This window comes from Brachypodium distachyon, chromosome 1 (assembly GCF_000005505.3).
Source record: "Brachypodium distachyon strain Bd21 chromosome 1, Brachypodium_distachyon_v3.0, whole genome shotgun sequence".
NCBI classification, from domain to species: domain Eukaryota; kingdom Viridiplantae; phylum Streptophyta; class Magnoliopsida; order Poales; family Poaceae; genus Brachypodium; species Brachypodium distachyon.
This window is the reverse complement of record NC_016131.3, coordinates 44,033,444-44,055,681: the sequence shown is the minus strand read 5'-3', so window position 1 is coordinate 44,055,681 and position 22,238 is coordinate 44,033,444. Positions and strand designations below refer to the sequence as shown.

Genomic DNA, 22,238 nt, shown 5'->3' with positions numbered 1-22,238 from the left:
GCCCGACCGAAAAGCCCAAATTTTTCACAAAGTGATTAACACAAAATGCAACATGCATGTGAAGCTTAATAAATCTCTATACAGTCTAAACCAGTCGAGAAGAATATGGTACGACCGACCAGGTGAGTTCCTTATACAAAAGGTTCACTCTAGTAATGATAATTTTACATACATGTTGATCTGATATGGACATGCTAACCATGGATACAACCATTAGAACCCTAATTGTTGGTGTATCTAATAACAATTATAATCAGGTGAATTCAATTACAAAATGTTTTCAATATGTTACTTGCAAAGAGGCGGAGCTACTATCTTGTGTAATCTTATTATGTAGGCATCTTATTGAACTTTACAAGTCCAAAGTGAAGATGAAGTGTGATAGCCTGCAAAGGGAGATTCAAAGTGAAGCCTATCAAGTCTACTTTCCAACAAATCAAACGGCACATGATTCGGAGCTTGCTAGAGAAAGATATCACGAATTAAAGTTGAATCCGATTCGGGTCCGAGCTGTCAGGAGATCCGAATTTGTTTTAATCACCCAGGCCGCATCCGGAGTCCAAATCAAGCAAACAAGTACTTGTTGGAAAGGTAATTACAAGACCTTTCCAACGGATCTGGCCCCATCAAGAGATTGGACTCGTGCTGACCGTGACGGACAAAACAAGCTGACGGATCTGTTTTTCTGTTTCCTAAAGAGTTGTAGTTTGTTAGGAAAGTTAGAGATAGAGTTGGATTTCGGCCTCCTTACTCAAGGTGGACGAAAATATCTCTTCCTCCTCCTATTTATACCCCATGAGCCCTCCTATGGAGCCTTGGGTTTTGTTTAGTTAAAAGTTAGCCATCGCTACTACTTCGTGTAATCGCGTGTGTCGCTTAGACCACCTGTTTTACCGCTTTCGGAACCCCAACTTATCGTCTCGTTGAGACATTGGTTTGATATAGTATATTCGCAATTTTAGATTGCATCCGCTATTTATCTTGTTCTTGCTTGTTCTTCGATTGCTTGCAGGAACAAAGACCTTAGTGGTCAGGTTGATCGTGCCCCCGCGTGATCAATAACCCTCTGGAGTTGGTGTATCGATTGCTAAGGCGCTGCCTGCTAGGCCGTAGTCGGATCATCAACGTCACCTCCTACCCAAATCGAGAGTTATCAATCTCATCGAAAGATCGGGCCACCCGCACCCGCATCACGTGGTATCAGAGCTTAAGGTTGCTCGGTGAGATTTTTCCAGTTTATCCCTAGTTTAGATCTGTTTTTACCTATCGTCCAAAAAAAAAGCCAAACAAAAATTAGAATTAGTTACCTTGTCCTAGAACCAATCTGAGCCTTGCAATTTTCACTTTAGTATTTGCATTGTTGAATCTTTGCTGCATTAATCGTGTCGAGTTGCTGGATTAGATTGGATCGTTTTTCAGATTTTTTCTACTAGATCGAACTTGCTTTTGGTTTTCTTGTTCTTCGTGTGACGCAGGTTTCCTTCATCAATCTTCCGCCGCCAAACTTCCTGCCACACCACCGCCATAATCTCCCGCCGCCACCATATCTTCCACCGAGTCTCTCTTCGAGTCCTACACCGAGTCCCTCTTTGAGTCCTACACCGAGTCCCTCATCGAGTCCTACACCGAGTCCCTCTTCGAGTCCTACACCGAGTCCCTCGTCGAGTCCTACACCGTGTCCTACATCGAGTTCTACATTGAGTCGGCAAGTTATAGTTTTCAGCCGCAAGTTCGAGTCCGAGTCCAATCAAGAGTGCTTTTGGAAAGTTTTCATAATAGATCGAATTTTGTTTAGAGATCAAGTTGTTCGGAAAGTTGTCAAAAAAAAAAAAAAAGAAAGGAAAGAAAAAAAAGGAAAGAAAGAAAAAAAAAAACGAAAAAAAAAGAGAAAGAGTTCGAGTCAGTTTCGGACCCAAGTCAGAGGAAGCTCTTTTTCTTCTAAAAACAGAATTTGTGTTGAAGGATTTAGGTAAAACCAAAATTTGCTTATGTTTACAGCTTGAGGACCTCCACTCATGAATATTGCTGCACCAAGCTGCATATATCTAGGAAATCTTGGAGAAGTTTAACATGGAGAAATATTATACATCCAAAACTCTCAAGGTGATTCGATCTCTTGCTAGACATAAAGGAATATCCATTCAAATTAGGGGAAGAAATTATTGGGAACTGAGTTGGCATATCTTAGTGCTATTGGAGCATTAATGTATCTTGAAAATTACAACCGACGGGATATCACAATTGTAATAAATTTACTAGCAAGACACAATTTTACTCCAACTAAACACTAGCTGGCAGTAGTCAAGCTAGTATTTCATTAACCCCAAGGCGTTGTCTATATTTCAAATTTAGGAAACCAAGATTGTGACATGATCGAATAGACAGTTGTTGGCTGCTTGTCTGATGCTCACAGTGCCAGATGCCAAACTGGCTTTGTGTTGCTATACGGTGTGGGCAACCATCTGATGGAAGTAATTGACTTATATAAAGCATCCCATAAATGTGTATGGCTTCGCAGAACGATCAAATCACCTATCATTATCTACGAAGATAATATTGTTTGGGTTGCATAGATGCAAACATGTTATATAAATAGCAGCTACAACATAGTGGGGAGATAAACGTCTGCAAACTAAATCATGTGATAATATTGTATTGCACGTCATCATATTGTACTCCTTTTCTCTCATGAGTTTTCTTTGGTTTTCATAAAATGGTTTTTAATGAGGTAATATCAACATAAAATGGTATGTAATATCTTCCATTTTTTGTTAAAAAGGAGATAGGGCATATTTATCGTTCTCTAGAACTCTGTTATGCCTTTTTTTTTCCTTTAAGAGGTTTTCTTGTATGGGTTTTCAAGAGATGATAGCCATTATATGTATTTTTTTTCATTGGGTTTTTAAGAAGTTTCAGCAATATATCAATTATTATTTTTCATATTTTTTACATAGGGTTTTGGGGAAGATTTCAAGATGATTTATTTTCAGAAGAAGCAACAATGTCCAAAGTAAATTGTGCTAACGAATAAACAAAATATTGAAGCATTAGTCTCCAGCCATTTAAGCCACTCCCTAGCGGACTGGCCCGCGCAGGCGCGCAGGCATGCACACGCTTGCCTCGCCATGACCGATTCTCCTTGTGTGCATAGCACTCATGACTCATTGAGTGTATATTGTTTCAACTAGGATTTGTTGGGTGTAGTCTTGTTGTAACTAAGACCACACTTGAGTTCAAATCAATGAAGATTTAACTTGGTCCGTACTTCATTTAAAACATTTGTAACAAAACGTAGATTTCTAATGTGTGATTAGGGAACAAAAAGTAGATTTTTTGTAAATCGAACTGTTGGATTCCTACTTGTTCTCTAATGGCTGGCACATGAAATACTAGCTAATCGGCTATAATAGCCCTTCAAATCTGCCGGGAAATTTGCCCATGAAGATCCAGCTGAAGATTTTCTTATAGTGAAGGCTAGATGGACGTTTTGTTGGTACTAGATTTTTGTCCCACAGTCTTGTTCACCGATTGCAGGGCAGGAGAGGGGGTTTTCCTGGTACTGCTCAACCCGCTATCCTCTCTTTCCCTCCTACTTTTCACCGGACTGTTGTTTGGAGTGGCGGAGCCAGAAAATTGCTTTGCATGGGGCCATTATAGTGTATGAGAGTAAAGAGAGGGTAATTAAGAAGAGAAGCCCCAGGCCAAGCTTAAAATGATTGTAATTTATCAAAGCAAAAAAATCTCAAGACCCAGGCCACGGCCCCCTTGCGTGAGACTTGTCTCCGTCTATGGTTGTTTCCGTTATGTGAAAGTAATGGAAAAATGAGCTCCCCGTTGGAACAAACATGGACATTTATTTCAAGTGAAAGATATATTGCTAACTTTTGTTTTCAAAAAGGAAAGCATTCTTCTGATTTTTAACTATTCAGGGAAATTAAAATTCGTTTTTAGCATGATGTAATATTTCAAGTAGAAAATATACCATCGACGTGATACATAGATCATATACTAGTATTTTCGTACTAAAAGGGGGGGGGGGGGGGTGGTTCTGGGACGTCCAAGAGAAGCGTGCACATTGCCCCAAGTTGCGAAGCCACAGACAAAACCGCAGAGAAGCAGGGTGCTGCATGGCAAGGTCAGGTCTATAGCTTGCCTTGTAAGAGACAAGTGACTTGCCAAGTAAGCCATGATTCCCAATCCATCTGACAAGAAGACACTGCTTCGTCACAAGGTTTTAGGACAAAATCTAGGATCTACATGCCACCAGCGCCTGGCTACTAAAAAGTTGGTTGTCTCACTGCTTGTTATGGGGATCGCAATAGTAACATCTTTTCCACATCTTGTCAAAGATGGGATGGCACTTGGCTGAAGCCAGCTCACACAGTTAAATTGAATAATTTACTTATTCCAAACCTCAGACAAATTGCATGCAGTAGAGGTGTTTTCCTCACCAGTCATCACATTGATTTGCTTTATGTAAGCACCAAAGTTTATATATCCAGATAATTCACTTCAAATATCTGCAAGCTACAGGTAACACGATTACAAACACATAACATGGAACAAAGGTGCTTTAAAGTCGGAACATATAAGATGTCACCACGACAGCAGGAACAAATAGCACTCGTCTGAAAAAGTTGTTAATGCAGCTTTCATGGAGATGACGGCCAATCAAAACCAGTGCCATATTCACTGAATTCACCCCCCCAGAACCTGACTTCTAATCCTTCAGGGCCCTGACCGTCGTCCCATATAGCCTCGTCGTCACTTCCAATGGCATAATATTCATCATCCATGAACTCCCATGAATAGATGGAATCATCATCGGAGTCGTCTGAGCACTCTTCCCAGAAGCTGTTCTCGTAGATGTCATCAACACGCGGACCTAGGACTTTCAGCCCAGGATACCTCTCTTCTAGCAATTTATCATCCACGCCCCAGCAGCCACGCAGATCTAAGAATTTGAGATCATGGCACTGAGAGGCAATCTCAACAACAGCCTTCGTCTCAATGAGCATGTAACCTATTTCAAGATGGCGGAGCTTTGGCATATTGCAAGCAATAGCACGGGCCTCATCATGTTGGCAGACCTTGCCATCAACATCTGTCGGGTGCATGACCCGCCGAAGTCCGACAAGGGATCTGCAATTCTTGCCAAATGCCTCCAGAGCACGGGCACCAATCTTATTACAGCTACTTACATCCAAGAATGTAACGTTGGACAATCTTTGTGCAACACCTTCAACTACACAGTCACTGATCTCGCTCCTTGGAAGCTCTAAGGTCTTAAGTGACCGTGCACTTGCAAAAGCAAACACAGTTGTAGGGTTAGTCAGTTTGAACAAAATAAGTGATATGATGCATACCCTGTATTCTTTAGGGGTTCATGAGTGGAATGTCAAAGAAATATTTTAAAAAGGACAAAACATGCACAATTATATCATAACTGCAAATATGAACTGAGTTTAGGTTCATGGCACTGGGGCAGCGTAGGATGGGGGCTGGTTGGTAATACCATTTTGGGCATGTTCTTCTGCACACATGTGCAGGTTATGGTACTGTGTCTTTAACATTCGTCACAGTAAACAAAAACAGATTGAACTCAACCAACAGAGGAGCACAGTTGTGCTAGAAGCTTATAACAACGCCTATAGCCCTGGTACTCCATTTGTATTATAAGCATAATAACTAAAACATATGCACAATTGTTTGGAATGATGGAACGCAGTGCTCATAGGCTGGAGCTTATCGTGTACAAATGAATAAATAGTTCAAGCAATTAATTTTGGAATCAATAATAGGATATGGTTGATTGGCGGTGCAATAAAACAGATGTATTATGTATGCTAGGTCTCATTAGCAGATAAAAATGCATCAGTAATCCAGCTCCTACAGCACAAGTGAATAGGTATGATATGTCACCTGCCACTGCAGCTTGTGACAACCTATATTACAAGTTATACGGAATTTGTACTAACTCCTCGACACTTATTATGGATCGGAGGGAGTATTTTGCACGGACGCCCCTCATGCCTTGTGCAACGATATTATCAAATATGAAGTTGTCCCATGACATGCAAATTGCCTACTGATTTGCCAACATTAGCCATACTGCTCCCATCCCAAGCTATCAAATCTCATTAGGAAAGAATCATGCAACATAGAAATGATTTTGGCAAAAGAACACTACTTACTGGTCTGCAATGAAGGTGAACACTGAGTCGTTGGGAAGCACAGACACGCTTAAGCGACGGAGTGAACCACTGCTGCGAGCGATGAGCATATGAACCATGCGAGTGAGCTCTTCAGGCTTCTTATGCTGCTCGCACCAATCCTGGATGTTGATCTCCTGCCAGCAGTAGGGCCCTGAGACCACCCGGCTCCAGGATTTGCAAACCCGGGGAACCACAGTAAGAACCTCCTGAAGGGAGAGGTTGCGAAAGATGAGGCCCAGGGCATCTGGTAGCAGCTCCTCCCAACATCTGTACTCATTGCACTCTCCCATCCCTCCGGGAATGACCTTACAAGTTATATGATCCACCTGTTTCAAGAACAATGATAAATTACTCTCTGATAAAATGTACTTAAGAGCATACAGTTGGAGATTTGTAGCATATTCATACTTTCATGGTAACTCGTATGAACAAAATGAAAGTACTTTCCCCTACAAAGATCGTGCTCGGAGGTCAGAACTACTTTCTTCTCTTCCAGGAACAAGGTGGTAGTCAAATTTCCAATTCTCAAACTTTATTTTGAGAAAAATAATTTGCAAAGACTGGAAGATCACCGTAAAGAAGCCAGTTGTAAGCAGTGTGGTTGTAAGCTTCCCCAAACTGGCATATCTTATTACTACGGTCCACTGTCTGATTGTATCTGGTCGTAACAGGTTCGTACTAAAAGTCGTTGTACGCATAGCAAGCTGCAACCAAAGTTACTGGAACCACAACACAAAATATGGCCCCAAGAAATGAACTAGAACCGCGAGATGCTGTAACTAGAGGGGGAATCATGAACTTTCTTTCATCAGTCCAAGCCTCCAAGGAACAGGATAGATATGGCAGAGAAGAGGCCTGCCTAGAACATCGCACACAGATGCTAAAAATAGCACACCCTTGGAGCAAAGCGGCTTGGTTACTGGGAGCAAAAAAACCAAATCAGGAAACCTATCCACGAACCAAACGGAGAGCAAGATGTGAGCACCAACCAAAAGCCAGGGAGGAATTAACTTTGTTAAACGTCACCTCACTCCCTCACAGGCCCCAACCAGAGAGTACCAGGAAAGAGGACGCCGCAGATCTAAAGCAATTCTCTGCAGAGACGAAGAATTCGAGAAAGAGGGGTGGACTGCGCGCTAATTGGCGCCTATCTATATACTACTCCGCTCCCCGAAGGCAGCGAAAGGCATGGGACTGCATACTTGCGAGAAAGAACACAAAAGCTTCAGCCTTTTCGAAGAAGAACAGAGAATAAGAATAAGAAAGAGGACCCGTCCTTTTCCACCCCAGGAGGATTCGGCATGGGAATGAAAACTAGAAAAGGGGTCGGAGACTGTGTAGTTTTTCGCGAGGATGAGATGGTCGGGAGTCTTACCAGGTCGACCTGGAGGATGAGGAGAGGACTGCAGGAGGGAGAGGCTGCGTTCTTTGGATCTGTGGGAGCCTCGGCGGTGTGGGGAGGAGGGGAGGGCCGCGAAGGGAAGGGAGACAGTAGAGGAGTGAATTGGTCTGGTCGGCGAGAGGGCCTGGAAAGTTGTTCTCCTTTTATGCGGGCGTGTGTCTTTCCTTCCCCAATTCGCCAAGGAAAAAGGCGGAGGGTGCCGAGTTCTGGAGGGCATGTACTCGTGATGTCAGCCTTTCTCTTGCTTATCTTAGTTTTTCTGGAGTAGGGTAATTCTTTTATTAAAAATAGAAAATAAAAAAAAGACATGAGTCTTTCCTTAACTAAGAAATGGTTTCTATTGTACTAAATCAGTGACATTTATTATGGATCGGAGGGAGTAACATTTTCCCTCTTTACGTGCTAGATTATATTTTTTCTGAACATTTTTTAAATCAAAATTTTGCATTTAAACATTATTAGTGAGATATGGCACTAGAAGATATCCTATCGTATATCATGATTTATTGTATTCATTGAAACGCAAGATGTGACATTAGGAGATATCCTATTGTATGTCATTTTTATTGCCTTCATTAAATAACGTGAAATGCGAGATATGATCTCCTAGTGTCATATCATGATTTATTGCCTTCATTAAATGACGTGGAACGCATAAGAGAAGACAATCTTCTCTACAATTGTACATGCACTGGTTACCAGAATAAAAATATAGGAGGAGATAGAAGTAACGGGATTTTACCGTCAGTAATTTGAATATCTGATAAAAAAATAGGCACGAACCTCGATCAACTCCGTGTTTTTTCATGTATATATGAATAACTTTTTTTTGAAGAAAATTTATGAATACTTATTGGAGATGTCGTTTCTAAACCTTAGGTTGTTCGTGTTGAAAGACTAACATGTGTATGACGTGCTCTTTAACAGATCCGATCTTATTTTCTCACCAAAACATGATAGATTGTTATATTGCTTACTTCCCGAAAGAGGTCCCATTGACAATAACTTTGTGGTCATGGTTGAGAATTACATGAGGAGCATTCGGACATGTCCCTCCCTCAATCATATGAAAAGAAAAACCTAACCCTATCAGCTTCATACTAAGTGTCCATCTGTTCCCATGCACTATCCTTCCCTGAGCTTGGTTTTTTCGACTTTCACATAAAGTCTATATCTTCACTTTCTCCTGCACCTACAACCACCTAAAACAACATCACCTCCTAGTAAAAACTTGTTGATTTCCTCTCTTTCCAATATTTTTGCATGCATTCGCCTCCTTCCAAATGTTACTATCTCCTCTCTCATCGCAATTGTTTGGCCCTACCTAGCTAGACATCCTTCACCATGCACCCTGCCCAAATCGAAGAGGGAGATATGAAGAATAAAAATCTATAGAACTAAATTCAGCAATGAGCGAACATTTTAACCAACTATGGATTGGAACATTTGAAAAAGAATTACCAGCTACTAACTCAAGGTAACGCATTTATTTATGTGCAATCATTTAATGTGTACTATCTTGGCTTCTTGTGAATACTCCCTCTTGATTGAGCATCAGAGTTTGTGAAATATTTTTTTGCTACTGCTTTAACTGGTTTTCGCACAAGTACTTGCACTATCCACACATGGGTTTAATTGTGGATCCACCGATCTAGAGTTCTGTTCCTCCCGTCACTCTAAGAGACGCAAGTGAGTTGAGTATTCATCCATCTCCAATCAATTTTTCTACCATCTGTTATCAAGCCCCCCCTTTCCCCTAAATGACCGAGCGGCTCTCTGCACATCTCGCTATTTACACCTCATCTGCTACTTCCTGAATAGGATACAAGGCTAGGGCTTCTTTTCATGTCTATCAAGTTGCGTGTTGCTGGTGGAGTCCTCCGCGACTGGTATTGAAGGATATGGGAAGAAGTAAATGGAAAAGGCGGATGCTATGATCTAGAAGCTAGAACTACAAGACGATCACTTCACAAATAGCGATCTTGATAAGTAGACCGTTGGCCTAAAGGTCCGCACCACGTGGCTTGTGGTGGTACGGTTGAGCACCGCTATAAGAAGTTCACCCATGCGTTCTTCTATGGTACACGCAGAATTCATGGAACCTAACGCATGAACCCAATTTTCCAAGATTTTGTTTAGAACCTCTTTAATGTCCTAGTGTTTTTCCTTGGACATTGGATTCATATTATACATCAAGGTCCCTAGCTTTTCCAGGACTAGGGTGTGCTGATGCCCTATGATGGTTTTTCGCGATCATCTACAATCAAGTAACAAGAAGTTGCCGGTCTATGATGCAGGCCACATACCGCAAGGAGCTTTTCTCATGTTCAAGCTGCTTGGCTACTGTAAAGAAGTTCTGCATATGAAACTCTAGGAAGTAAAGGTGGTAGATTTTTTTTCATTTTGCATCAATCTGGATGTCAAGCTACCTCTACCAAGGTTAGCATCAATAATTTATAGCAGATAACTACTTATGAATGGTTATGGTAACTCGTGTATTATTCATGGTAACTTTGAGCTAGAAAAAAAGTAAATGTCGATATATGTCCATAAAGAATCTAGTTTTGAATTCCTCGTCCCAATGAACCCAATGCTGTAAACGGATCGTTAATCGGTTGTGTTGTTCGGGAGACACGACATTTTGAATTTTTGGAACATAGAAAAATCTCCGATGAGACAGCAGCTTTCTTGTTTTACTTGCATGCATGCAACAGTTCTCCCGTTTCTCACACAAAACGGGATGAAAACTAATACAAATGAACGAGGGAGCGCTCCGCTGATGCGGCTTGGTCTCTAGTGTACAGAAAAAATGTTCGGTACATATGCTACGTAGCACTCCCTCCGACCCATAAAAAATGTCGCCCATTTTATAATAAGTTAGTATAAATTTTATACTAAGTGGACCACAGGAAGGAATAGGTACGTAACGTTTGGCATATAGGCCGGTCCAAACAAACCATGTTTTTTGGGTGAAACTTGGAATTAACCGGAGAAAAAACCAGAACCGGACTAGAAAATTAACCTCAAGCCGCTGCGCAACCGGTTGACCGCAGCTTGAGGCAACAAACCAAATCGTTGTCCTTCCTTTGAGCTTTAGGGAACTTGAGCTTCTGGAGAACAACTAGTATCGACGGCTACAGTTAGCTTCTCGTGGTACCTCTATGCCCTACCCCCTCTACATTTGCCACGAGGAAAAGAGCAGCGCGAGATTGGAGCTACCCACTTGATGACTCGACGAGGTAGTCAAGTGACTTGAAGAGGCACGTAGTGATGGCAGTGATGGTGTCCTCTTTTTCTTTTCTTTTTTTTTTGTGAGCAGGCCTTTGGCCTTGGGGACGACACAGCTTAGGTGCTCTACGTGCCGCCCTCCACCGTTCCACATGACCACATGCGAAGTGCGGCCTTTTCGTTCCCTGCTGAGCCTGTTGGTCCATCAGGTGGCCGGCCGCCCGGCCGGACCGGAGAAAATACTCCTGAAAAAACACATTAGAAAACGTGTGCACACGCCCAATCACGCCCTTCAATTTTAAATGCTGCTGCATGCTTTGCCGCAAGATGTATCTGCCCGCCAGAGCAGACGACACCTCTGGGGTGGGCAGGGAAACGCTATGGAAGTACTGCATACGTTCGGCATCAAGAGCAACTCCAGCCGCGTCCCCCTAAAGGCCCCCTAAACGGGTTTGGATGTTGCTGGCGCGAAAATTCAGACCCAGGCGGCCTCCCCAATTTATTTTTTTATCCAACGCGACCTAAAAAGTTAGCCGGCGCCCCCCGGCTGAACTCAGCCCACGCGGGAGGGAGGGAGCGGGGGCGTCGGCGCAACGCGTTATTGCGGCAGGCACGCCTTGTCAGTGACCAATTAATCGTCCCACCGGTTTCTCACCAGCCTCTTCTCGGCTCCCGAGTGGATTTAATGGCGGTAGCCCGCCGGTTGCCATGCGGCCATGTTTATCGCCGTGTTCACGCACCCGCCGGTTCGCATTCCCGCGATATAAAAAGGGGCGACCACCGGCGGTACTCGGCATTCCTCCTCTCGGCGCATCCTCTCCTCCCTCTCGCCCTTAAACCCTCCCTCTCGCCATGCCTTCCGGCGACGAGACATGGCGTCGGGCCACGCTCACGCTCGAGGAGGCCGAGGCCCTCCACGAGCACGAGTATCCGGCACCGTCCGACCACCGGCTGCCGGCGCACTGGACCCTCAGCATCGGCGGCATCCCGACACCGCCGGTGCCAACGGGCCGTGCCTGGAAATTCAATTTTTGGGAAGTTGGTATTGGGGGGCGTGGCTGGATCACGTCGGAACCCTAAAAAAAATTCCGCCGGCGGCCCCCCAAACGGCTACGCGGACGCCAAATGTTGTGCTTGTTGCTTGTTGACCCAAAAAACACCCACCCGCACCAATAAGTGTCCAGGCCATTACCCTCGTCTCTCGGGGCCAAGGAGACGGGTAGGCGACGCGCAGGGTGGCGCCTCCAAATGTATTCGTGGCACCCTATAGCCCATAGGATTGGCGCCGAGGTGAGGGGTCGGAAATGCAAGTTCTCACTGACAGAGCCCTGATCTGTAATTAACCACAATTAGGGCCATTTAGTAAAAAACTACACATGTACATATATATGGATCTCCTATGGATCACAGATAAACAGAGCACAGCAGAATTCTCCCTTGAGGTCCAGAGTTACGCTACACATGCTAGCCAGCCAGCTGGCCTTCGGACGTCCAGAGAATGGCAAAATTGGATCCGCGGCAGGGCGGTACACACTGTCATCGCTCGCAGAGCTAGCAGTCCAACAAGGAATCCTCCTCCCAATTCAGATTCTAAACAGATACCTCAGGTCCTCTACAGTGAGCCGAGTGGCATGGCCACCAGATTTGTCCTCGCCAAAAGCTGAGTTGACCATGGCTCTCTTTTCCTCCTGGTAACAAAGGCAGGAACTTGGTCAGACCAGCAAAACAAGTGGGAAGTATTAAGTAATGGTGATTCCATGGCAAGATCATTTCTATACCAGCTTCAAAAAAACTTATGTCATCCTACTGGAAGTTTGTAATACAACATTGCCAAAAACGTGAGCAACATTTAGTACTATGTTAGTACAAATTTTGTACTAAGTGGGCGGCACTTTTTATGGATCGGAGGGAGTAATAAATATTTTGGTTAAAATTTCTTCCATAGATTAGACAGATTATTACCTGCAGAGCTAAAATACGATCTTCCACCGTGTCTTTAATGGTTAAACGAGAGACAGTGACAGCACGGGTCTGCCCAATTCTGTGTGCTCTATCAATTGCCTGGTCCTCGGCATAAGGATTCCACCATACGTCAAGGAGAATTACATGGCAAGCAGCAACCATGTTGAGACCAAGATTACCTGCTTTCAACGACATAATCATAACTCTGACCTGACGAAAGAAAGAGCTTCTTATTAGAACAGTGTCAATGATTGTCTAGAATAAAATAAACAAGGTAGGAAAAAAATGACCTCTGGGTCAGTGTTAAAATCCTTCACTGCTCTATCTCTTAGATTGAGAGACATTGTTCCATCTAATCTCCTGTACCGTATAAGATTGTTATTCAGTGAAAGCTCCAGCTGATCCAGCATGCCAGTCCACTGGGAGAAGACAATGGCTTTCACTGGGGCTACTTGGCTTGGATTTGATTCACTAGTATCACTGTCTGTTATGGCATGTGTGTTAATGATCGTATTCAGTTCATCAACGGTAGCTCGTATCTTTGAGGACATGTAACTGCTTTGACTGATTGAAGATAGCTCATCATCTGCTGATGAACTTGCTGTTGCATAAGTACAGGTGTTGCCAGCGATACAAATCCTTAATGTCCCTGATGAAAATACTGATTCAGTACTTAATGTGGTTCTGCAATTAGGAGTGGGGCACATGTTTTCATCAGTTGTTATCCGCTCATGTATACATTGATAGCAGAAAATATGACCACACATTGCAACAACGGCATCCTCAGGTGTATCCTGCAAAAAGCGCAGGTTACAAGAGTACAGTCATTAGAATTAGAATGTGCAAAATAACAAACACTTCAAACATGAATTAGACCAGTTATTACATTGTTACAAGCCCTGAACAGGAGAAAAGGTTTTGGCAAAATGGGTGGAACCTGGCCCAGGCGTTCAGTTGGGCTCAGCATTTCAGCCCTTGCTCCAGAACTCCCACGTTAAGCAAGGCCCAACTTTGTGTTATCCCGCATAATAGATATGCAGGGTTTGGGCAGTTCATGTGTTCAGCTATCTACCATTCTTATTATTGGTTCATGTCCCTAGTAACAAGTCCATGATATGAGAAGACCTTATTTCAAGAGCATGAATTAAGGTAAGGGTAAATGAATCAATGTGAACCATGCTTGAGGCCAATCATGATAACTTCCCAGATGGGCTGATCCATGAAGGTCAGATGGACTAGATTCACAGGGACATGGATCACATGAATGATGACTTTCGGAAGTAACCCCTCACATGTTGGTTAATTGTTCATTAGGGCCAAAGATCACTAACACATACAGCTCCGGTTACAAGGCCCATCTAGGGTTCACATGATCACACTCAAATAACAGAAAAGAGGGCACATGCAAACTTCAATATAGAGTGGCAAGATATTCGATTACTTACACGGCATACAGCACAAAGGGATGATACTTCCAGCTTTGCAAGCAAATCTATTACCAAATCCTTGGGAAGTTGCCTTGCTCTCTCTATCGAACCATCCCCTTTAAATACTGACTGATGCCCCTTCACAAGAAGAGGATGATCACAGGCCTGCCTAAGGCGCAATAACAGCAAAAGGATGTTGGCGTAGTTTTGATTGAGCGTTCCAGCAGCTGCGTATTCCTGAAATGGACAAACAGCACAACAGCAGTGAGAATTTACACTTCAAGATTTCCAGTTTCCAGAAGGGATGCGAATGTTAAGACTTTGTTGATCAAAAGAATACCCAATTCTCAGAAAGAAACTACCATCCGATTTACTTCTTTAGATGCAAAACGCCACAAAATTACTCTTCAAACATGATATTGCAAGGGAGTTATGAGGAAAGGAGTAGGAAAGACAGCTGGTAGGGAATCTGCTTAAATAAGCAATGAGCCAATGACAACAAGCATCTCCAATAATACAACTCCAGATCAGAACTACAATATTCTGCAGTGACCCAATATATATGTTAAGTGCCCGCCCGTGGCTGCATAGTTCACTATATTTTTAAAAAAAAACCTAACAAATGATTTTTCATGTAAGGAATGTGTCCTCCTTTTGGATCTTTTTATTTCTCTTTATTGGGCCTTAATTCTTGGAAAATCTGGAGCTAATTGTACTCCCTCCGACCCATATTACTTGTCGAAATATTACATGTATCTAGACGCTTTTTAAACATAGATACATCCATATTTGGGCAAAGGTGAGACAAGTAATATAGGTTGGAGGGAGTATTAGATTCGAGGGACCCTAGTTTTTGGAATCTGGGAGATTAGGTTAGATTTGGGGCCCTAATTTTTGGAATTTGTGGGGGAGGACGTACCATCACCACCAACTGTAAATTAAGAGATAGTAAAGAAAGATAAAGATAAAGACATATACTCTATAAAACTAGACAAATAGCCCGCCAGGTTAACACCAAGGCCATCCACAAAATATGGGCAATATACAGGAAATGAAACATGAAAAATTAACTAACCTTGAACTGTTGCTGAGAACGTTCTTCCAAGGTCGAGTAGAAAGCCCGCTCCTCCTTTGTGAAATCTACCTTATTCAGATTAATTGTTTTTGGAGGTAAATTTATGATAGGTTCTCCGTTTATCTTAGTTTCTACATGTAAAAAAGGGTAACATGAGATGAACAGCATAGATATTAAGCAAAATGGAAAAGAGTCATGCATGTGTGCTTAAAGATCTTACAATAAAGTTAAACAACACAAAACCTTATGGAAGTCCTTTCTAACGAAATAGAAAGAAATAAGTATTATACTGAACACAAACTGAGTGCTCCATGGAGCCACATGTAACCCTTCCATCCCTCTTGTATGGGTATATGCAGCTATAGATAGATGCAGTAAAATACACATTTTGCTATCACCTTTTGTGCGGCGCAGGAGAACTATCCTCAACACAGTTTGAAGTTTCTTATACCCATGAACTGCATCTCTGGCAATCGGGTGCTTAATCATCGTACAGAATGAGCTATATGTAGAATATGGATCATATTTCAAAAAACGGAAATAGCTGTACAGCTCATCAATTGCATTCTGTATGGGTGTTCCTGATAAGCACCATCTTCTTTTCGCTCTTAGTCCACAACAGGCTTTAGCCACTTGCGTTCGGAAGTTCTTTATCGTCTGAGCTTCGTCAAGAACAACTCTAAACCACCTTACCCTCGCAACTGGGCCACTGTTGAGGTCAATATCTGAATCCTTAAGTTTCTTTTTCCTTTTCTTCGACTTGCTTGATGGTTTTGTTTTATTACCAGCAGAAGATTCTTCAGCATTCTTTTGATCTGGGTCATCATCAGCATTCTGTTTAGGCACTTCATTCGCCACAATTGTGTATGTGGTGACAACAACATCATATTTCGCCAGCTCACTTGGATTTTTGGTTCTTGCACCACCATGGTAGACTAAAACAGACAACTTGGCACTTTCGCCAACCTTGTCTGTTAATTCATTGGCCCACTGCTTAAGAACACTAGCGGGGCATACTACTAAAGTACCCGCAGCTGGCCTCGTCATGGAATGCATAGATGATGCAGATGATGTGCCTGTTTTAGTCTTCTTTTTGCATTCAACTTTGCTTTCAGCCATTCTATCTGGAACCTCTATTTCACTAATACATGGTTTAACACCACTAATACTAGCTGCTGTTGATGATAAACTAGCGCCTAGCTCCTTGGGTTCATTGTTCAGAATCTGCTCCCCCTTGTCAACAACAGTCACTGTCTCATCATCCTCATCAAGGTTCAGTGCTTCAGATTTCAAAGCATCAGAATCAGCAGACATGAATTTAGACTGTGGAATCCTCTGTTTTTGTATGAGGGCAATTGTAGACACTGTCTTCCCAAGACCCTGTTACAAGAGAACCTTTAAGGACGGCAATATGTTAAGAACTAATCACTTGTGGAGAAGTTAAAAAATCATAAATAACCTGATCATCTGCAAGAATTCCACCTGCACAGTGGGAGCTATTCTCTTTTGAAACCATCCAAGCTAACGCCATTTTCTTTCGAGCAGAAAAGGCATGAAAGGGACATGGTGTCAGAATAAATAAAACTGATATATACTGAAATACATATACATATAAGAAATAATTTACCTGGTGCTTAAGCAGAGATACTGAGAGGTAACCCTCCGGCAGATCATCTTCCTTTTTATCCAGACTAATATTCTGCAAAACAGATTGTGTAAAGCAACGTTACTCAGTCTAGAACCAAACTGGGCCATAGCTAAAACAAATTAGCCTGATCACTGAACATATAATTCCTACTGGCTGAGAAACAAGAATATGCAAATGTATATGCTTCATTCAAAAGCCAAAAGTTGCACATGTATTTTGAATCCAATGAAATATTCAGGCAGTATTGAATATCTGTAATAAATGCAATGGTAATGTATTACAAGTTATTTTGATAAACTTAATAAATACGTAGCACTGTATTTACATAACAATAGCATGATATGTTCAAAAGGATAAAATTGTTGAGGAAGCTGAACTGTATTTGCAAGTTCAGATCAGGAAATTATTTGAGGAGCAAACTGAGAAACTCAGTATTCCGGTAGATAGGAGTGGTAGAAATTGTTAAACACAATAAATCTTTTTTCAGACCAGATACAATGGATCATTGAATGGACTAACTTTCAGTCAACAAGGACTAGAGCGCCAACAAGCCCACCAAACCAAAACATATACAAAAGGAACAAGCCTAGCATTAGAAAATTGCCTCTGCACGAAGTGTCACACGATTAGCCAGGATAGCATGCATATAATGTATGTTTCAATGGATCAAAGATGCATACCTGAAGAGCCTCTTGATATACTGCTCTCTCCTCAGAATCCAAAAACCTACTTTCTAGGTTTGGACGAGCTTGCATACCATTGCCATTAACAAGATCAGTATTATTAGCAGAATTATTGCCTCCAAAAGAGGAAGGCAACACCCTATTTGAGCTTGTACCACCATATACATAGATATCATCTGGCAATTTTGAACAGGGAAAACATTAATCAACTTATAGAAAACCCACAGTGGTTCCAATACTTGCATATTGAACTATAATCATTTGAGGCTATATACAAACCATCATCATCATCATCCGTGATAACCTTCTGGGCGTTACTCAAAGACAAATTTTGGGTTGGGAACTTTGAAGATGAAGGCTGGCCAATTTGCTTAGCATCATTTGATTCCATCATGTTTTCAACCATTTTTTGTGAATTTCCATTGGCAAAACGTGATGGAAGTCTGCGGCTATCACTTGCAACATTTGGGTTTATAGATTTTGCTGTGCTTCCATTAGAAAAAGATGATGGAAGAATCATCTTGTCATTGTCATTTGCATCCAGTGCTGAACCATTGAGCTCCTTCACTACACTGGCAATTCTGTTGGAAGTGAGAGTGGCCCTTGCAGAATCATACGGTGACCCCACATATGAACTTGAATGTGGATAAGTTCTGTCTCCAGAACCTCGAGTATAACGGGCTTTCTTGATATCAATACCATTTGCAAATGAAGGTGGCAGAGTTCTGTACTGGCCATTGCTATTTTTTAGAGGTTCAATACCATTTGCAAATGAAGGTGGCAGAGTTCTGTACTGGCCATTGCTATTTTTTAGAGGCCTAGAAGAAGATGGAGTGCTCAACATTGTCCTTGCCAAATCTTCATCCTGAAGCCTGATTGGTTGCCCTTCACCATTCCTGACAGATGTGACACTTGTAGAAGTTGGGTCGTCAGAGTCAAAATCAAAATCATCATCACTATCCGATATCAAGTCTATAACATTATCATTATCATTGTTCATATTGCTGGCAAGCATGTGCACCAAATCTGTGTTTTCAGGACTCCATTGTGCTTACAATTGCAGACTGTGCACGCATAAGCAAGGTCGTTTCAACCAATTGTTCAGACACCGGGGTTAAAGCAAACCGACTGCCAAATTTATGTGGATTGATTGGCAAGCCATACCGATAACGCACACCGAACAGTTTGCGGTAGCACTCGCAGTTTACTTGATTTATCCTCACTTGACCTGCAAACGGATCACAAGAAATTGCAGCTGAGTACATATCAAGTTGTGAGTCACAGCACGGAAGACGAGACACAAGCTTTTGCGGAATTATTTCGAGGGGAAGTCCTCATAAACAATCCTTTGTCCTTTTGCGATTGTAGTAGGCATAAGAAATTCTTCTGCATTATCTAATACTAAATAAGATCAAAATGATACCAAAAAGATATCGACTTTTTCTTTTTTCTGGAGAATGGAAACACATAAATTGGAACCTATAGTAAACCACACTCGGATGACAGCACTGACTGGGTAGACTTTACCGATCAGTTCAAATCTAGAAATGGATCGATAAAACCCTACGCCCATGCTGACGATTCATGAGACTTAGGTCTACACTGACAAACTGACGGGTTTAAACATGTCATTTCAACACTAGAAAACAGAACGGACCCGGAACAAACGGGCGATCGGACTAAATCCTGCATCAGGGCTGCAGAGCACCTCAGCTCGACGGGATCAACCAATCTCCCGCCGTGGCACACGAAACCCTACGGACAAAAACAACCCGACCTCCCATCCCAACTCGATCCGAGACCATTAACTAAGTTCCCTCCGAAGCTCAAACCCATGGAAGCAATCAGTGAACCGGAGCTAAACCCGAGCATGAATAACCTCGGGGGGAGGAGGAGGAAAGCCAATAAACAGTAGCCTAATTAGTAATTCCAACAGAAGCACGCACCTCGCAGGAAGCAAGAACCAGCGAGATCGGCCCTCGCGGCGCGCGATTCAGCGGCGGGGGAGGAATTGGCGAGACCGGTGGGGTGGTGGTGGTGCCGAATTGGGCGGCGGCGGCGGAGATCAGGTACGGGACGGGGAGGAGAGGAGAGTTCCCGGGGACGGAGGGGGAAGGGACGGACAGGTGGAGGAGCGGCGTCGTGGAGGCGGAGGAACGAAAGCTGTTGTGTTGGGTCGGGCCGTCGGGCCGTGTCGGATCTTTTCATTCCCTGTCAGACTCTGGGCCCGGCCTGTCAGTTGAAGCTGGACAGGACGGATCGGTGGCACCAATGGTCGCGTGGTCTGCATGTCCGGGGTTGCCAGTTCACAGCATCGCAGATCTCGTACATGAACTTTTTGAGACCAACTATGTGGCGTTGATTCGTGAAACACGAAGATTTGTATATATTATTATATAATTCGCTTTACTTATTTTGGTAAGAAAAGAGTAAAAAAATAGATACACGGACAAACACAAGCACACTCAATAAAACTAAAAACTCATTGTAGTCCGCGTCACTTATTTTGGTATGAAAAGAGTAAAAAAATAGATACACGGACAAACACAAACACACTCAACAAAACTAAAAACTCATTGTAGTCCTTCGAAGTAAACTTTTCTTGAGCCAACCTTCGCATCTTGATGCTTCAGTTGACAAAATTGCATAATACTATGCTTACATAAGCTGAAGTAACTTTATAGGTTTTAAAAAATCGCATGAGGCCAACCTCAAACGGCGAGAACCTAAAATCATTGAACACACCATGGCCGGGGTCATACCTCTTGCAATACAAGCTGTAAAACTTCTTCTTTGTCGATGAATCAAACAAAGAAAAAGACCAAAAACACGAAAAACGTGTCGTGAGAACCACTGACTCCATAAGAGCATTTTCAGCAGGGCCCCTAAACAAGGCTCCTACTCCGTTTTTAGGGGCCGAAGCCAAAAAAACATCTTCAGCAGGGCCTCTATTAAAGCTCCTAAAATAGAAAGGCCCCTAAATCTACCCCTCAAGCCCTCATTCCCAGGGGCTCCGAAGGGAGGCCCCTATTCCTCCCTTTCCATGCCACGTCACCATCCCTCACTCCTCTCTCTGTCCATGCCACACTACCGGCCGCCCCCCCGCCGTCCCACGCCTCGCCGGCGGCCGATCCGCCACGCCTCGCTGCCCCCACCGACCGCCGCCGCGCCTCGCCTCTGCAGTGCTGCGGTACCCTTGGCCGCGCCGCCTCCACCGCCAACGGCTGCCGGCGGGCTACGGAGCCATGTCGCCGTCCGCCGCCTCACTGCATTGCCTGGCCGCACCGCCGTCGCTAGCCTCGCTCTGCCCCCATCTCCTCCTCTGGTCGCCGCCCCCATCGCCTTGCCCCGGCCGCGCCCCCATCCCCTCGCCCCCGCTGCGCGACCATCTGTTCCTCCCGCCACCCCTCTCCTCCTTTGGCCGCGCAGCCTCCTCCGCCATTGGCAGCGCTCGTCGGCCTCCATGGGGAAGAAAAGCGCATCTACCTCTCATATCTCGGGGAAGAAGACAGAAGAAAGAAGAAAAAGAAAAATGTTCCACTCATAGATGGCCCACATGTGTCAATGTAATGGAAAAATTAAATAGGTGCTAGAATATAGAGGCTCCTGCTGAAGATGGAAATTGAAACAAGGGCTCAAAAATTTAGGGAAAGCCCCTAAACAACATTTAGGGGCCTTGATATAAGGGCTACTATTGAAGATGCTCTGACATAGGTTGCACCGCCTATAGCCGGACGAGGAAGGAGCCGGGACAGCAATCTTCTAGAAGACGATGTCTCCATCGCCAAGACGTCAGCGAGAAGAACACACAAACCTAACAAAAGAAGGTAACAAACTGGATGCCAGACATTGATCTGTGGTTCCCCTCGTCTCTCAACGCCAGATCGGCCGTGAGAGACGAGGGGAACTGCTGAAGATTGATGCTTCCGCGGCGACGGCAGCAACGACTAGGGTTTCCTGCTCTCGTTACGTGTCTACGGACTTGTACATGAACGATCTGTAAAATGCATATTCGGTTTACCCTTGTTTTAGGGAAACATTCGGTTTACCTAAACGAACCGTTTTGATCCGTTTGGGTCGCGGGCCGGACAGAAAAAAAAGCCCAAGTCCGGCCTTCGTCCGTTTTGGTTGGGTTGTGCGTCTAGTGAGGCGGCCCATTTCATATGCAAAAAAAAAGACATACAAAAGGTAGCCATTTCATATATAGTACTTCCTCCTATGCATAAAAAGTGTCGTCCATTTTGTACTAGATTAGTACAAATTTTGTACTAATACAGATGAAAGTACTACTACATGATATTAAAAGTACTACATATAATAATAAAAACTAATAGATCATCTACTCGGAGTCCGGATCCAAGCAAATGATCTTCGGACATGGCGGGCTCCAGCACTCGACCGACGAGGAGGTAATCCGGTCCTGCCCGACCATGGCTCCCCCGGCTCCTCCTTGACCTCCACCAAGGGTGCCGTCACTAGTGGCACCGGCGCATCTACGCCGGCCTCGCGCACCGAGACGTAGAGGGCGGCGCCGAGGTCTGGCTACATCCGGAGTTCGTCGAGCATTGAGGCCTCCTCCGTCGCTCGTGGTTGCTCGG

The 22,238-nt window shown here is 43.6% G+C and overlaps 2 protein-coding genes across 5 annotated transcripts; both read right to left on the bottom strand.

Moving 5' to 3' along the window:
* Window positions 1-4,423: 4,423 nt before the first annotated feature.
* Window positions 4,424-7,749, bottom strand: LOC100842317 (F-box protein FBW2). 4 transcript variants are annotated; one of them, XM_003564027.3, is made up of 3 exons: window positions 7,591-7,749; window positions 6,195-6,541; window positions 4,424-5,301 (listed from the first exon to the last, which is right to left on the bottom strand). In XM_003564027.3, exons 2-3 carry the CDS (start codon window positions 6,503-6,505, stop codon window positions 4,653-4,655), a joined length of 960 nt encoding a protein of 319 aa, XP_003564075.1. In that variant the 5' UTR covers window positions 6,506-6,541; window positions 7,591-7,749; the 3' UTR covers window positions 4,424-4,652. The 4 variants fall into 4 exon arrangements, with proteins under 4 accessions (XP_003564075.1, XP_010227849.1, XP_010227848.1 ...); XM_010229547.3 differs by lacking the exon at window positions 7,591-7,749 and adding an exon at window positions 7,242-7,533; XM_010229546.3 differs by lacking the exon at window positions 7,591-7,749 and adding an exon at window positions 7,205-7,223.
* Window positions 7,750-12,159: 4,410 nt separating this feature from the next.
* LOC100844834 (helicase-like transcription factor CHR28) lies at window positions 12,160-19,780 on the bottom strand. Its single transcript, XM_003560861.4, has 11 exons — window positions 19,587-19,780; window positions 17,920-18,868; window positions 17,638-17,816; window positions 16,937-17,008; window positions 16,769-16,843; window positions 15,708-16,689; window positions 15,310-15,440; window positions 14,253-14,471; window positions 13,098-13,601; window positions 12,808-13,017; window positions 12,160-12,533 (listed from the first exon to the last, which is right to left on the bottom strand). The coding sequence occupies exons 2-11, from the start codon at window positions 18,653-18,655 to the stop codon at window positions 12,429-12,431; spliced, it is 3,213 nt and encodes a 1,070-aa protein (XP_003560909.1). The 5' UTR covers window positions 18,656-18,868; window positions 19,587-19,780; the 3' UTR covers window positions 12,160-12,428.
* Between the last annotated feature and the right edge of the window lie 2,458 nt (window positions 19,781-22,238).

Bases quoted from the DNA above. Each gene is read 5' to 3' on its own strand.
- LOC100842317 (XM_010229545.3), bottom strand. From the start codon at position 6,913: ATGCGTACAACGACTTTTAGTACGAACCTGTTACGACCAGATACAATC. The intron at 6,542-6,787 runs GTGATCTTCCAG...TTCTTGAAACAG, and splicing joins TTACAACTGGCTTCTTTACG to GTGGATCATATAACTTGTAA. The intron at 5,302-6,194 runs GTAAGTAGTGTT...TGCTTTTGCAAG, and splicing joins TTCACCTTCATTGCAGACCA to TGCACGGTCACTTAAGACCT.
- LOC100844834 (XM_003560861.4), bottom strand. From the start codon at position 18,655: ATGCTTGCCAGCAATATGAACAATGATAATGATAATGTTATAGACTTG. The intron at 13,018-13,097 runs GTCATTTTTTTC...TTCTTTCGTCAG, and splicing joins ATTTTAACACTGACCCAGAG to GTCAGAGTTATGATTATGTC. The intron at 12,534-12,807 runs GTAATAATCTGT...CTTTGTTACCAG, and splicing joins ATCGTATTTTAGCTCTGCAG to GAGGAAAAGAGAGCCATGGT.